This window comes from Polypterus senegalus, chromosome 1 (assembly GCF_016835505.1).
Source record: "Polypterus senegalus isolate Bchr_013 chromosome 1, ASM1683550v1, whole genome shotgun sequence".
NCBI lineage: Eukaryota > Metazoa > Chordata > Cladistia > Polypteriformes > Polypteridae > Polypterus > Polypterus senegalus.
Window position 1 is genome coordinate 243,597,970 of NC_053154.1, and position 15,730 is coordinate 243,613,699.

Here is a 15,730-nt window from a genome sequence, read left to right on the forward strand (position 1 = left end):
TTACCCTAAAACTATTCTTCCATGACTGTTATATTCCAGATTCTGTGTTTTGAGGACAACATAGAAATTAGAAAACTATGTTTTGGTTTTATATATAATATAAATAATATAAAATATACATATATATATTGCAATGTACTAAGTAGTTATATGGGAATAATGTATTTTTTTTCTTTTTTAACATATTTTCATCTTGATTTTCATTATACTTTTCCAGGTGTTCTAATTGTTAAATTAATCCATTATTTACTCATTAGTGCAAATAGTTGTAGCCTTTCATGAGTCAGTGTTGTTTGCCTGTGTGTCTCCTCTGTTCGTTTTTAATTGTCATTATTAAGATACAATGAAAGAGGCAAACTGCACAGAAAAAGGGCAAAATATAATGAAATCACAAAAGAGAGTTAAGTATTTAAATCTATAGCAAAATAGAAATATTTCTAAATGTCTTACAAATCTATAAATCTTGCTGCTGTGCTTTTCTGGGTGTAGAATAAGAGAAGAGAAACAAATATTAGCTAATTAAATGACATCAGTGTTATCAGTTGTTGTCACTGATTATGAATCTGGTTAAAACAAAAGCCTGAAGCCACAGTGTGTCCCCAGGACCGAGTTTGAAAACCCCTGCTATAGGAAGTGTCAGGGAGCCCGAAAGAACTACAATTACCAAGGAGCAAAGCGGCGCTGTCGAATAACGATTCAGATGGTGTGTTTACTTCACCCTCCATGTGATTGGCTCATTCAGATACAGAACACCTTTAAATGGAAAGGACACAGTCCGCGTCCGCCAAGTAATAGTATGAATTAGGGGGTCGTATGTGTAGGAGCAAGGTATGATTGTTGCGCAGTGTTAAGGGTTTTTTTTTTGGGGAAAGCTTTTGTCAGTACAATCTGTGCTCAAGAAGTGTTGAAAAAAAGCGTGAGTATATTATGTGGGTTGTTATGGTATTTTGTTACATAGCTCATAGAAATAATTTTGTTTTGTTTTGTGCTGCATGTAAAGCTGAGGTTTGTGTTTTAGTGCAACGTGCAACAGTCGTTAATTTATGGTACCTGTAACATCAGCAAACAAGGCGCTGATGGTACTCTTACTAAAATGTGCATTTCAGGGTTAAAACAGTATTTTTGTACATTGACTTTAAAACGTTAATGCTGAAAGTTGTGAAATGTTGTCATCAACACGCGGAGTGCTTAAACCCGGTAGAGAATAAACAGCTGATAGCAGTTGAGCGGCGTTTTATTTGTTTTTTTAACTTGGGGTTCGAACCGAGCGTCACGCGGGTTGTGAAAACGGTATTGGGTGTAAAGTCTTGTTTATTATAAATATGTTCTTAAGTTTGTTTGCATGTGCTGGATTTGGGTCCAAGTGTCTGATGGCGTTCTCCTTTGATAACCAGGATTCGGCCAGCTCTATGGCGCTTTTCGTACTGGCCTTGAATTTTACTTTTACATTGTCCCAGTTAGTTAAATGTATGTCCGGTTGATTTAGTATGCGTACAGATCAATGATAGTGAGTCCTATGTTCTGACGGCGTTGCGATTCTTTTTGAAGTTTGTCCTATATATACCGCTGAGCACGAACTGCATGGAATGCTATAAACTGCGTTTCGTGTTTCTGCTGTCGATTTCTTCTTTTTAGCATTAAAGAGCACCGTGCGCAAATTGTTAGTGGGTTTGTGTGCTATTCTGATGCCTGACTTGGCCAGGATGCGCGCTGCACATTCAGACACCTTGTGGTGATAAGGGAGCTTACACAGACGCCAAAACTCCGCAAACTGACTTGAATCGCTCACTTATCACCACAAGGTGTCTGAATGTGCAGCGCGCATCCTGGCCAAGTCGGGATATAAATATACTCGGGTGGCGCAGTGGGTAGGGCTGCTGTCTCGCAGTTAGCAGACCCAGGTTCGCTTCCCGTGTCCTCCCTGCGTGGAGTTTGCATGTTCTCCCCGTGTCTTCGTGGGTTTGCTCCGGTTTCCACCCACAGTCAAGACATGCAGGTTAGGTGCATTGGCAATGCTAAATTCTGTGTGTGCATCCTGAGGTGGGCTAGTACCCATTGGGGTTTGTTTCCTGCCTTGTGCCCTGTTTTGGCTGGGATTGGCTCCAGCAGAAGCCCGTGACCCTGTAGTGAGTATATAGCGCACTGGATAACTCTCTAACTCTGTTTTATTGTAGAATCAACTCGGCAGCATGAAGCAGGAGGGCCATGCGGCACATGCATAATGGGCACCGTTCTCATTCCCTACTGCCTTCGCCAATCATTTTTGAGGCAGATTGAAGACTTAAGTGCCATCTTAAGTGAAAAATTAAACAAAAAGTACTAAGTAGTTGCAACACAAACTAACAATCAGTTTTAAAGTGAAAAGAAGCCGACAAAAGAGAAGCAGTGGGCCGCTAGGGTGGAGAAGAGCTGCTCAGGAAGCAGCAAGTGCATCAACCTCTGAGCAAACTAATGCTAAACAGAGAATATGAAAACTAGGAATGCTCAAGTCAAGTGTATTCACTGTACATTATCGTGCAGTACATTGTCACTGGTATTATGTATTTGATTATATTTACAGTATGTATCTAGATTGCATAATACCATACATTGCATCAATCTTGTCTTTGCACAATTTCTTGTTTGTTTTTTAATTTTAAATTTTAATTCTATTTTAATTTTTTTTATTTGCACTTCATGTTATTACACTGTGGACCCTGAGCTTTGCAATTTTGTCTATCTGTATACTTGTATATGCTTGAGATGACAGTTCGCTTTGACTTGACTGTGGGTGGCTGCCTTACTCCTACACTAGTCCAGCTGCAACCCTGCTACATTTGCCTTACTTTTTTTTAAAAACCACTTGTCTTGACAACCCAAAGGCGCTTGCTGTCTTGCATAATATACATCTTGTCTGCTAAATAGTAGAGTTGCAGGCAATGTTTTTGACAAGACTGATTAGCAATGTCATAATTCTTTCCTTCGATTTATATGGTGTGGTGTATGGCCAACCGTTTCTCCCAGCCAATACCTCCAAGCCGCCAGTTGGAGCCCTCCCTCCAGTATGGAGGTCCCCTGAAGACCAGCAGGGCATCATGGACATTGCAGTTTTCATACACAGCCCTGCTGGATGCCATGGGGGCCACTGTGGATGCTGCAGGGGGGTACAACAGTTATTTACCCTACTCCCCGGAAGTACGTCCAAGCCACATGGACAAGGGGAATGACGTGCTTCCGGGGTGAAGAAAAGGACTTTTCACCTGACCTGGAAGTGATACAAAATCACATGGACAGGGGATTGGGAACACTTCTGGGTCAGGGAATATAAAAGGATTGTGGGAGCTCCCAGATGGCAAGCTGGGTGGTAGGATTGCAATGCATCTGGGAGTGTGGAGGGTTGTAATTGTTGTTGTGATTTATAGAAGTACAGTGAAGGAGAGGGTGCTTTGTGCACTGTGGTAATTTAATAAAGTCAACTATTGGACTTTTACCTGGTGTCTGGAGTTGTGGAAAGGGGGTCAAGGGAGCAGTAGCACCCCCTCTCTGTCACAATGGGCAAAGAAGCTCACTTAAAGACAATGGCAATGGCCTTGATAAATAAATTCTCATCAACAACATCCTCTTCATTCTCAAAGTTGTCCCACCAACTAGAGAGGTCTGTGTCACTGGCGTGTCCAATGTAGCAGTGACTTTCAACCTCAGTCTGACGCCTCTATTGCTCAATATAGTGATAAAGTACTTGTATGTTTAAATGTAGACCTGTAAAACATCATCCCATTAACACCTGCACTACTTTAGATACAACCACAATTTACATGAAATTGCCTCACTTAAACAAAATAAACTCGCACAATCCCACACGTGCATGAAAATTTCTCTGTGGAAACATTGTTTGGACTTCACATTCATAATAATTAGACATGCATATTTTATCCAAGAATAAAACTAAATATAGGGTTAGAATGTCACCTAGGTTTGATATATACATTATAACTGTGTCAATACTAACAGTGTCAGATGGGAGGAGCATGAATGTGTTTTGTGAACTTTGCAGCAGTTTACTAGCCAGCGACAGTGATGAGAAGAAGTTGTTGTCTTTCCTAAATGTCAGTTTTATTTATAGAGCATATTTAAAACCATGTCAGTAACTCTGTAGCTAAAGTGCCTTACAATAAAATATGCAATAAACATTAATAAAATGTATCGAATACAATAGAAACAATACAAACCAGCACTAAATTAAAATGAACAAATGACTGTGAGGAATGAACCATCAATATCACTGAAGCTGATGGAAAGCTAGAGAATATAAATGAGTCTTCAATGTCATTTTTTAAAGAGTTCAGTTGAAGGTTACTCCTGTAGTGTAGTTAGATAATGAATTCTATAGACAAGGTGAAGCAGCAGCAAAATCCTCAGTGTAAAGAGGCTAAAATTGGAAAAACGGAATCAAACTTTCTTGCCCTGACAATAAAATGGCAGCTGCATTCTGGACCAACTGCAGCCTGTTTATCAGGGATTTGCTCATCCCAGAATGCAACAAGTTGCAGAAATCAAGACAAGAAAAGATGAAAGCACAAGTAACTTTCTCAAGATCCCATTGGAGATTAAAATTTAAAAAAGACTTGGCATTGGCTAAAAGGTGAAGCTGGGAAAAAAAACATCTTTTGTCCACATAATTTTGTCTGTTCTCAAAAGAGAGATTACGTCCACATAATTTTGTCTGTTCTCAAAAGAGAGATTACTATCAAGATTCCAAACATGGGATGTGTGAAAGAGCCAAGGAATTCAAAACCTGTTTGAGCTTTGGCAGGATGACCAGCTATCAGCACTTAATTTATTTTGATTAAAAACGAGAATTGTCAACCATCTAGAAAACTAGTTCTATAAGACAGTTGTGCAGTTGATTCATTGAATCACACAGGAATATAGACTTGTGTGTCATCAGAATTACAATGAAAAGAAGCATTAAACTTCCTAAAAATAGCATCTATAGGATGAAGATAACTTGGAAAAATAAATCCAAGAATGGATCCCTGAGGAACACCACTTTTAACAGGAGCAGTAAATGAAAGAGTAACTGAAAGTCCACTGGAAAAGTATCTGTCAGTAAGATATGCCCAGAACCAGTGAAGAGCAGCCCCTTTTAAGCCTCACCAGCTGCTCAGACTGCAACAGCAAGATCTCATGGTCTTTCAAGTCAAGAGCATGTCAACAACAAATACTGCTGCCTCACCTGAGTTAGTAATAAGAGATATGTCATTAAATACTTTCAGGAGGGCAGTCTCACTGCCATGAAAATGCCTAAAGCCAGAATAGTAGTTCTAAAATGATTGGAGCTAAGATGATCAAAAATTGATTATAAATATTTCAGTGGCGTAGTGTGGCTGTCAGCCGCCCGGGGTGGAGGAAATTTTCGCCGCCCCCTTATTTAGGTACAGTATTTTGGCATGCTAGTTGGGCACAAGTCTAATTAATCACTTAAGTTGTCAAAAAATTTGACCATGGGTTTTGATGCCTCCTATATTTTAATTATGTGGGGAGGGCTTTTGTGGCATCTTTCCTTTGTAATCTTTTGTTTTCACCCTTTTTTTAAATTTAATTTCAGTTTATGGCTGTGGTTTTTTTATTTTTTTTATTTTATTTGTAATATGCAAGTCATAGTTTTTATTAACAGCAATCTTGCTGGGTACATTGCAAAATATAATTTCCTCTACAAATGCAGTTTTAGCTCATGGTTTCCAGTCATCCATCTTCGTGGTACTGGTGGCAAATATGTGAAATTGGAGCATATTTTTTGGTATAAATGTGAAAACACAGTAAAAGGACTGGACACTAAAACAGATTTTTCTGCAGTGCCATATCAAATATACTTGTGCAAAAAGTACTTCAGGGAAATTCAAGCAAAGTATTAAATAATTATGGGAGTTGTCACCCAAAAATGTGAGATGACCACATTGGCTCAGTTTCATCTTGATCTGGAGTAATTGGGGGATAAGTTTTAAATTCCATGTTAAAATAACACAAACCAGTAAAGTACATGTCCGTAATGAAAACTGATTTTATATTTAAAATTCCAATAAACTGTATTTCAAAAATATTGACTTAGAATGCACAAAAAGAAATGTGGTGTGATCATTCAGCCTGTTTAAGCTTCAGTGATGGCTATTAGACTGTCAGTGTGTGTGGAGGATTATGACCAGATTTTTACAGCAGTATTTAGTATGGTATTTGTGCATAAAACAAGGAAATTCCAGCCAGTTTTTTTTCTTATTTACTTAGCTGGAATGGACTAGGTGGCATGTCTGCTGCAAGTTTAAGTGGTATAAGTGGGCAGTGACTAAGTTCCATAATACTGCTTTAACACTTTTGCTTTATTCAGTAATTATGTAAGTGTGAGGCTAATCGTATTCTTCCTATTAATAACTTTTTACTGAATTTAGTTTATTTTTATTAGATAGTGCTTTTTAGAAATCTGATTTGGTATGCATGTTCATAATACAGTTCCTCTACATGTAATTTATTCTTTTATAGATCAAATAGAAAAGAGAAACTCCTGAAGTGGAAGAAAAAATTACTGTGTTTCGAGGATATAAGCCAGATTTACCAACGGCATACATTTCACCAATGGTCAAGTCACGAAAACAACATGGTCACAAGGAAGACTGTAAGAGTTGTGCATAGTGGGACCATGTGTCTGTTTTGTTTTTAAATCCAAGATTGCATGTTTTCATAATTGTAGTGTGTCATTTTTTCCCCAGACAATTTGGTTAGTTGAATCTGTTTTGAGTACATTTTAACAAATCTAGTCCCAAACAGTTTACAGTTGTAGCCATCAGGGCACTAATTGAACCTAGCTCTTGAAGTCTTAATTCTCAAGTATATCCTCCAAGTGCAACAGCAGCTGGTTTCATAAAATGTGTCGTGATGGAAAGTATGTTTATGGTCACAAAGCAGACCTCATTACAATTTTAAGTTTTCTTTTCTGAGTGAAGGATTCCCCATTTCTAATGACATGGGAGTGAAGTTGTCATGTAAATAATGGTAGCATATGGTGGACCCTGTTGTGGATGTTAGGACAACACGGCATATCAGCATAAATGGTGGCCTAGCTAAGCAGTTGGTGTTCTTGCTGGCGGCATTTAACAGTTCAGTTCTTCAATAGAAGCTGTGGTGTGTGTTTGTGGTTGCTGGTTTGGTGATGGTGCAGACAGAGTTTGTGGGGTTGGGGTGTTTTTTTTTTTCCCTGTTTTTTTCTCATTTGGATTGAGTTATAAAGGTGGCACCCCTGTACAACAGGAGGGGGATATTATGCTCCTTTAGTTGCATTTGAATACATTTGTGAAGCACCTATTGTGATTGTCCTGTCTGTATGAAACAACCCGACTCACAGTGCATCAGTTAATTAGAAAATAATATAGAATGCTTTATTTTTCTCCATACAAGATGCTAATCACCAATTGATATTTTGGAAGTATCAGAGAATTTTTTTAAATGTTTGTCTGAAAATGGAAACCAATATGTAGGGCTTCAATTAATGATTAACTGTTTAAAGTTTATTTTAAGGTTGTTTTGACTTAATTTTATTTTTTACATATCATATTACTTCTCCTGATGACAAAGCAGATTCCTGGTACTGTACAGCTTTAGCATTGTTGGAGTTAGCGCAGGCTGGTGGAAACTCCTAGACAAATCAGTCGGTTGCTTAAACCTGTTTCACACCAACTTGCTTCTCTTGCTACTTAAAGTTGTACTTATTAAATTATTTTTGTGTACAGTGCAAACAGTAAAGTTGTATTATTACAAATGAATATACGTGGAGGTTCTCTAAGAATGGCCTTATAAGTCATAAGAGTGAATATTTAGTATTTGTGTGAACAGCCTCTGGGGCATGCATAGTGATTATTTTCAATAGTCAAAACTCCTGGTGTACCATCAGATATTAAGCCTTGCATTTCCATGTCTTGTATTAACACTAGCTGTACCCTGTGACTGCACCCACATAGTGCTACCCACTAAAACGAATGGAGCTCTGATCTCTCTCTCTCTCAAAAACTAATGTAGATGATAACGTTTGTTAAACAAAAACAGGTATCGCTAGCTAAGTGGAGGCAAGGTGCACTCCCAACACGTGGCAAGACATAGACCAACTCGAACAGAGGCTGCCGGCCCACAGCCACTCTCATGGATTTGCATAAATGCATCGGCACCGCAAGTGAACTATGGTACTTAGCGCGATGAGAGAAGTCGCAAAATCAACCGGAAATTTGAAGCAAATTATAGAAAACAACCAGATCTAAATCCGTTAAGTAATATTCCCGTCAAAAGCGGGCAGACATACAGACAGAACAGGCTTGGACCACAAAATTTTTAAAACCGTTTCTTAGCGAGCACCTATGGGCCAAGGGTAACCTACATTCCAAATTTCAAGTCCTCATGGTTTGGGAGACTTCGGGATGAGTGAGTCATGTATGTATGTATGTATGTATGTATGTACAGTGGTGTGAAAAACTATTTGCCCCCTTCCTGATTTCTTATTCTTTTGCATGTTTGTCACACAACATGTTTCTGATCATCAAACACATTTAACCATTAGTCAAATATAACACAAGTAAACACAAAATGCAGTTTTTAAATTATGGTTTTATTATTTAGGGAGAAAAAAAATCCAAACCTACATGGCCCTGTTTGGAAAAAGTAATTGCCCCCTTGTTAAAAAATAACCTAACTGTGGTGTATCACACCTGAGTTCAATTTCCATAGCCACCCCCAGGCCTGATTACTGCCACACCTGTTTCAATAAAGAAATCACTTAAATAGGAGCTGCCTGATACAGAGAAGTAGACCAAAAGCACCTCAAAAGCTAGACATCATGCCAAGATCCAAAGAAATTCAGGAACAAATGAGAACAGAAGTAATTGAGATCTATCAGTCTGGTAAAGGTTATAAAGCCATTTCTAAGCTTTGGGACTCCAGCGAACCACAGTGAGAGCCATTATCCACAAATGGCAAAAACATGGAACAGTGGTGAACCTTCCCAGGAGTGGCCGGCCGACCAAAATTACCCCAAGAGCGCAGAGACGACTCATCCGAGAGGTCACAAAAGACCCCAGGACAACGTCTAAAGAACTGCAGGCCTCACTTGCCTCAATTAAGGTCAGTGTTCATGACTCCACCATAAGAAAGAGACTGGGCAAAAACGGCCTGCATGGCAGATTTCCAAGACGCACACCACTGTTAAGCAAAAGAACATTAGGGCTCGTCTCAATTTTGCTAAGAAACATCTCAATGATTGCCAAGACTTTTGGGAAAATACCTTGTGGACTGATGAGACAAAAGTTGAACTTTTGGAAGGCAAATGTCCGTTACATCTGGCGTAAAAGGAACACAGCATTTCAGAAAAAGAACATCATACCAACAGTAAAATATGGTGGTGGTAGTGTGATGGTCTGGGGTTGTTTTGCTGCTTCAGGACCTGGAAGGCTTGCTGTGATAGATGGAACCATGAATTCTACTGTCTACCAAAAAATCCTGAAGGAGAATGTCCGGGCCTCTGTTCGTCAACTCAAGCTGAAGCGATCTTGGGTGCTGCAACAGGACAATGACCTAAAACACACCAGCAAATCCACCTCTGAATGGCTGAAGAAAACCAAAATGAAGACTTTGGAGTGGCCTAGTCAAAGTCCTGACCTGAATCCAATTGAGATGCTATGGCATGACCTTAAAAAGGCGGTTCATGCTAGAAAACCCTCAAATAAAGCTGAATTACAACAATTCTGCAAAGATGAGTGGGCCAAAATTCCTCCAGAGCGCTGTAAAAGACTCATTGCAAGTTATCGCAAACGCTTGATTGCAGTTATTGCTGCTAAGGGTGGCCCAACCAGTTATTAGGTTCAGGGGGTAATTACTTTTTCACACAGGGCCATGTAGGTTTGGATTTTTTTTCTCCCTAAATACTAAAAACCATCATTTTAAAAACTGCATTTTGTGTTTACTTGTGTTATATTTGACTAATGGTTAAATGTGTTTGATGATCAGAAACATTTTGTGTGACAAACATGCAAAAGAATAAGAAATCAGGAAGGGGGCAAATAGTATTTCACACCACTGTATGTATGTAACAAGGCGTAATGCAAAGTGAAATTTCAGCACCGTTTTTTAACCATGGGCAGGATATTTAAGATTTTTAATTTTATTAATATTTTCCTTTTGTTGCAATTAACAAATTTCTCCTAAACTCCTTGCAACATCATTTTAAATGGATGTTGTCAATGCATTACAGATCTCCTCTATACCAGAGGGTGCCTAAATGTCCCATAATTTTCTGCCCTGCTTGCACCAAAATTTTTCCATGTGTTTAAGCCTTGTAATCTTCCGTCTGTCTTGAACAAATTTGTGGCACCGGCAGAGCTTAAGAAAATCTACACTTCAGTTCTGTTCCTCAGTTTTGCACCTTTTTAAATTTGTTATGCAGAGCTGGTATCCTAACCTTAAGTAATCCGTTCTAACATGGACAGTAAAATTGGATCCATTTATCTCTAGGCAGGAGTCTATCCATCCGACCAGGGAGGTCTCCTATCTGTGTACCTGGAATGCAACATGTTGTGCCAGATTCTTTGTCCCTATCACTCTTTCTTTCTTTCTGGGAACTGTGATTGAGTTTCCGCCCATTTGCAAAAGATCCTTACGATGGCTAAACACCTCCAGCTCTGCCGAGGTGAATTCCCATGCACGTTTTGCATCTTGCCTTGTGCTTATGTTCAACAAAGACCCACCTTTCTCTACCCCTCTGGTTTGTTTCCTCCTTTGCCACTTTAGTACAATGCAGGCTAGCTCTTCTTCCTCAAGTTCAGTGTTCCTGAGATCAAGATGGTTGCTTTACAGCCATCTCCCACAAACACAGGCCTCCAAGAAGTTCAAAATCTAACAAAGGTTGTATCACTTTAGAAACATTTTAAACCTCTGTATTGTGAGCTGCCCTTTTTAAACTTTCAAGAATCTTCATCACCTATCTTTTTCTATCCCTTGATTCCCTCCTCTGTGTGATGATTTTTTTTATAGCACTGATGATAATAATGCTGATGAAATATTTACTTGTTGATTGGCAGGACTGCTTTAGTCACCTTTGGATGCTCTGTATTAGGCTTTTTAGTAGTCCGTCCTTATGTTTTCAATGATTCATGTATTAAAGTTATTTAAGAAATGCAAGTTTTCTCTAGGTGGTGCTTCACTGTGTAAATATTATGGACAAGCTGTTTACATAAAGTGTCTATGCACTTATAAAAGACACTATAAATATAGATATGGCCACAAAAATGTATTATAAAGCTTAAGTATAACCTCGTTTTTTTATGTAATTCTCACAGCAAGTTATATAACACTAGCTGACGGCGGTGTAAGAATAGTAACGGAAAACGGTGAGAAAGGAATTCAGTATAAAAAAGGCTTAGGAAACCACCGTCGCAGTATAAATAAAATAGCAAGGAGACAAACCAATGCCAATGGTCGAGAGAGTACCTTCCTGTAGCAAACTACGGAAAACATAGACATATATAGATAGACGCCGCATTCACTGTGTTGCCCAGTTGACATAAGTCAGTCCGTCCGCCCTATTGCGACTAGTAAAAGTGCCATTTAAACTAATAAAGGTAGCTAAGGTAGACGCGGAAACCGGGTTTTCTGATGAGAAAACAGTAACGTTTTAAACAGTATCGTTTACATACAGCAGATTTTGGCGAATCGTTTGCATGCAATTATTTATATCCATTTATACACTAATAATGACAATTATTAAATACTATTATTATTAAATAATTCCTCACGTATAAGGAACATTTCTCAGACTGCTTTCTTCCATCTCCGAAACATTTCTAGACTTCGTCCTGTTCTTGCGCAACACGGTACTAAAGTATTGATTAATGCCCAAGTCACCTCACATATATATTACTGTAATACTATTCTGTCTGTCATCTCACAAAAATGTATCCATCGCTTACAACTTATTCAAAATTCTGCTGCCAGGATAGTAACCTGCTGTTCTAAATCCACTGAACATACTACACCTATTCTCTCTCAACATCACTGGCTCCTTGTTAACTATAGAATACAATGCTAAATACCGCTCTTCACATTTAAAGCTCTCCACAACCTCACTGATCTCCTACAGACTGACACTCCTCTCGCTCACTCAGATCCACCTCTACAGCTCTATTTTCTGTACCACACATCAAACTCTGTGCTAAGGGAGCTCGAACGTGTCTCATAGTGCTCCTCATCTTGGGAATTCTCTTCTCTCTCATATACGTCAGCTCGATTCAATAACAAATTTTAAAACTGCCCTCAAAGCTTATCTTTTCAAACTGGCATTCCAATTGTGAATTTTGCACTGTTACTGCCAGTTATCTTTGTTTGCTAATTATTGTTGTTGTTTGATTTAGCCTTCTCTTGTTTTAATTTTACTAATGTTTAATTTTATTGTAAGGCAGTGTTTCTCAACCTTTTACCTATTTGCGACCCGAGTTTTGATTATGGTTTTTTTTTTTTTATTATTAAAAATCGGTTGTACAGTATGTAATTGCATGTGTTTTAACATTTATCTATTTCTTCCTTTATTTGGTCTTTTTAGGTGTTGATTCCACTCATGATGCACATAATTACTCAAATGTAGTGAATTCATGGGGAAATTTGAATACTGGAAGCAATTCTACAGTTCAAACAAAAGGTTTCTCATCCCAGTTCAGTAGGTATGACATAAGTAAAATAAGGTACCATCCATAAATGAAAGGAAAGAGTTACTTAATCTTACGGTTTTTTAAACTAATGTACTTGAATACATTCCTGTTTGCCTGTCTGTTTGCAGCCTCTGTCACAGATCAAGTTATGACCATCCAAAAGCCCTCAGTGCCAAGCTAAATTCTATTTATAATCCTGCATTTACTTCTGCAATTCTGTTCTGTCATGGCCTGTAACAGACAGATGCACCCTTAAATAACAGAAAGGTGTTGCTGCTAAAGTGACTTGTATGTTTTCACCGTCAGGGTTTTGCTCCTGCCTTAACTAGATGCTTGCTGGCATAGGCTCCAGCTGACCCGCAACCCTCCCCTAGTTAAACAGATTAGGAAGATGGATGAATTATCATCATTATTGTTCCTACAGCATGTAAATATTAATGTTAATTTTCTTCTTCTGAAGTAATGGCACTTGGTCTGCTTCTTGGTACTTTTCCTTCTGGTCTATTTTGTCTTCATGAGCAGCATTAACTTTGTGAATATCATCCTTTTACTGACTGAGCAAGCATTTCTTTAACCACCCATGTGTGAGCTTTCCCTGTATATGAGAGGCTAAACTATCTTTGCTGCTGACTGCTCATAGTTGTGGACCAAGTGATTATTCCATTCAAAGGCATGCTTTTCTGTTTGAATAGAGTGAAGGATGGAATCGAGAGGAGCACAATCGATGATATTGGATGGCAAGGTGGCACATAGGAGTGTGGGATTCGTGTGTGCATGGAGTTTGCATGCTCTTCCCAGGTTCTCTGGTGTCCACCCACAGTCTCGATGTATGCAGGTTAGGTTGATTGGCATTGCTAAAGTGGCCTTTATGTCTGTATTTACCCTGTGAGGACTGGTGCCACATCCATTGATCGTTACTGCCTTGTGTCCAGTACTTGCTGGGGTAGGATCCAGCTCCTATTGAAAAATTAGAATATAACTTTGCCATCCAGGGGTAAGAAATGAACATAGGAAAAAGGGATTTTAATTTGCCTCCTGCCAGGTATGGCAAAATTATGTAGTAGATTAGACGACTTTACTGCTGTTATACTGTACTTTTTGCTTGCAGCAGTGCTGATATTAAATAATTTGTTTAGGCTTCTAGTTTGCTTTTCTTACCTTTCTCATTAGGAGGCAGCCTCTGGCTGTTAGACTTCTATGAAGGTAACTGAAGCACACTAGTTTTAAGAAAAAGAATAATACAATGTACAGTGCATCCGGAAAGTATTCGCAGCACATCACTTTTTCCACATTTTATGTTACTGCCTTATTCCAAAACTAGGCTGACCCGCCTTTTAAGGGGACCACTTCTTAAGGCAATTCAATATGTAGATCAATTTTGATATTTTATACAAACTCATTAATTTGGTTATATTGCATTTGAGCGGTATTACTTTAATACTCGTAGTTTGTTATTTTTGTGATGAAATTTAAACTTTTTTTCTATATTGAGGTCGCCCTTTTGAACCCCCATGATATTTACTACGCGGTGAGGCATTTGTACTCCATCAACATTAATTATTTCCAGAGACGTAATTTTGACTATTTTTCCAGCGCATCGCGCACAAAAGCAAGGGAACGATGGGAGCACCAGAACTCTGCTCACATCATGTCACTTCATACCGCAAGCTGCAAGTAGTAAGTCTGTGATAAGCGGAATACCGCTGCGCTTTCCACTCACGGGACGGAAGGACAATCCCGACCGCTTTTATATAGTAAGAAAGAAGAAGATATTGCACAGTCTGGAGTAGAAAATCATCTTTTACCTGGAAAAATGAAACTACAAATCCCATCGTGAATTGCAAAATGGACGGGCGTGTGTGAAATTCCGCGCCTGCATAGCACTCATGGGACGGAAGGACAATCCTGACCGCTTTTATGTAGAAGGATGGATTAAATTCATTTTTTTCCTCAGAATTCTACACACAACACCCCATAATGACAACGTGAAAAAAGTTTACTTGAGATTTTTGCAAATTTTTTTGGTTGCTTCTGGTGTTTTTACGACCCACTGCAGGGCTTCTTTAGCAGCTTTGGTTTAGTAGTTGTACCAGACCATCATGCAGTTAGTTAGGATGCTCTCTATAGTGCATCTATAGAAATTAACCAGCAACTTCTGAGGGAGGTCAGCTCACCTTAGCTTCCTGAGAAAATAGAGTGCTTTGCCTATTATAGCGGCGAAGGTTAAAAAGAAAAAAAAAAAAATTAACACTTCCTTCCTAGCGGGGAATTGAACTCGGGTCTCTAAGACAAGGTATGCATGCCGCGATCTGATAAAATAAATCTTAGCGATACGCCACGGAAGCCACTGTAACATTTTTGAACCTTTTGTGAAAGTGTTTATTTGATCTTTGGAAATCGGGCTTCATATATTCTATAGTTTTGCCTACATTTTGTAACATTTATTATTAAAATATGAAAAAGTTTCTGTTTTAACAATGTGTTTACACAGATTACTGTAGAAACGGAACGCACATGAAATGCATGTGTTCTAAATAACAATCTATTATTTCCACTCTAAAACTCCAGCTGTTGAGTCACTCCCAGATAATCAAACAAGGCATGAGCTGGGAAAACTTAATGAACGTACTGCGACGGTGGGGGATGGAATAGACGGCTGCTTGCTGTTTTTTTTAATTGGCACATTTAGAAAACAAAAGACGGTGGCGTAGAAGTGAGAGCGGTTTTAAGGTGGGCCGGATCTACGAGTTTTTTCGTAGACTCTGGTAATTCTAGTGTTAATCTGACGTTATAATTAACTTTCCTATTGCAATGTGCAGGTGATGTCCGAAGCATGAAAGTCTGGTCCAGTTGTTGAGTGCGACGGCTTTCACAACGTTGGCCCTGTTGTCAGTCGTCACACACACTTGTTTTTCCTCCTGAAGATTCCACGAGCTGAGGAACTCTTAGGCCTTTGGCTATATTTTCCCCTGTATGGTCCTGGGGGACTTGTTTCAAGGCACTTGTTTTGTAGCTTACAG

General features: G+C 38.9%; 1 protein-coding gene across 4 annotated transcripts in view; it reads left to right on the forward strand.

Moving 5' to 3' along the window:
• Positions 1 to 761: 761 nt before the first annotated feature.
• The window catches only part of LOC120540295 (targeting protein for Xklp2-A-like), a 32,568-nt gene continuing 17,599 nt past the window's right edge, over positions 762 to 15,730 (forward strand). Inside the window, exons 1-3 of one of the 4 annotated variants that reach the window (XM_039770944.1) lie at positions 762 to 828; positions 6,514 to 6,646; positions 12,605 to 12,722. In XM_039770944.1, the coding sequence (XP_039626878.1) occupies positions 6,607 to 6,646; positions 12,605 to 12,722 (158 nt within the window). In that variant the 5' untranslated portion in view covers positions 762 to 828; positions 6,514 to 6,606. Of the gene's footprint in view, positions 917 to 6,513; positions 6,647 to 12,604; positions 12,723 to 15,730 lie in introns of all 4 variants that reach the window. The other 3 variants (XM_039770936.1, XM_039770952.1, XM_039770962.1) reach the window with 3 other exon arrangements.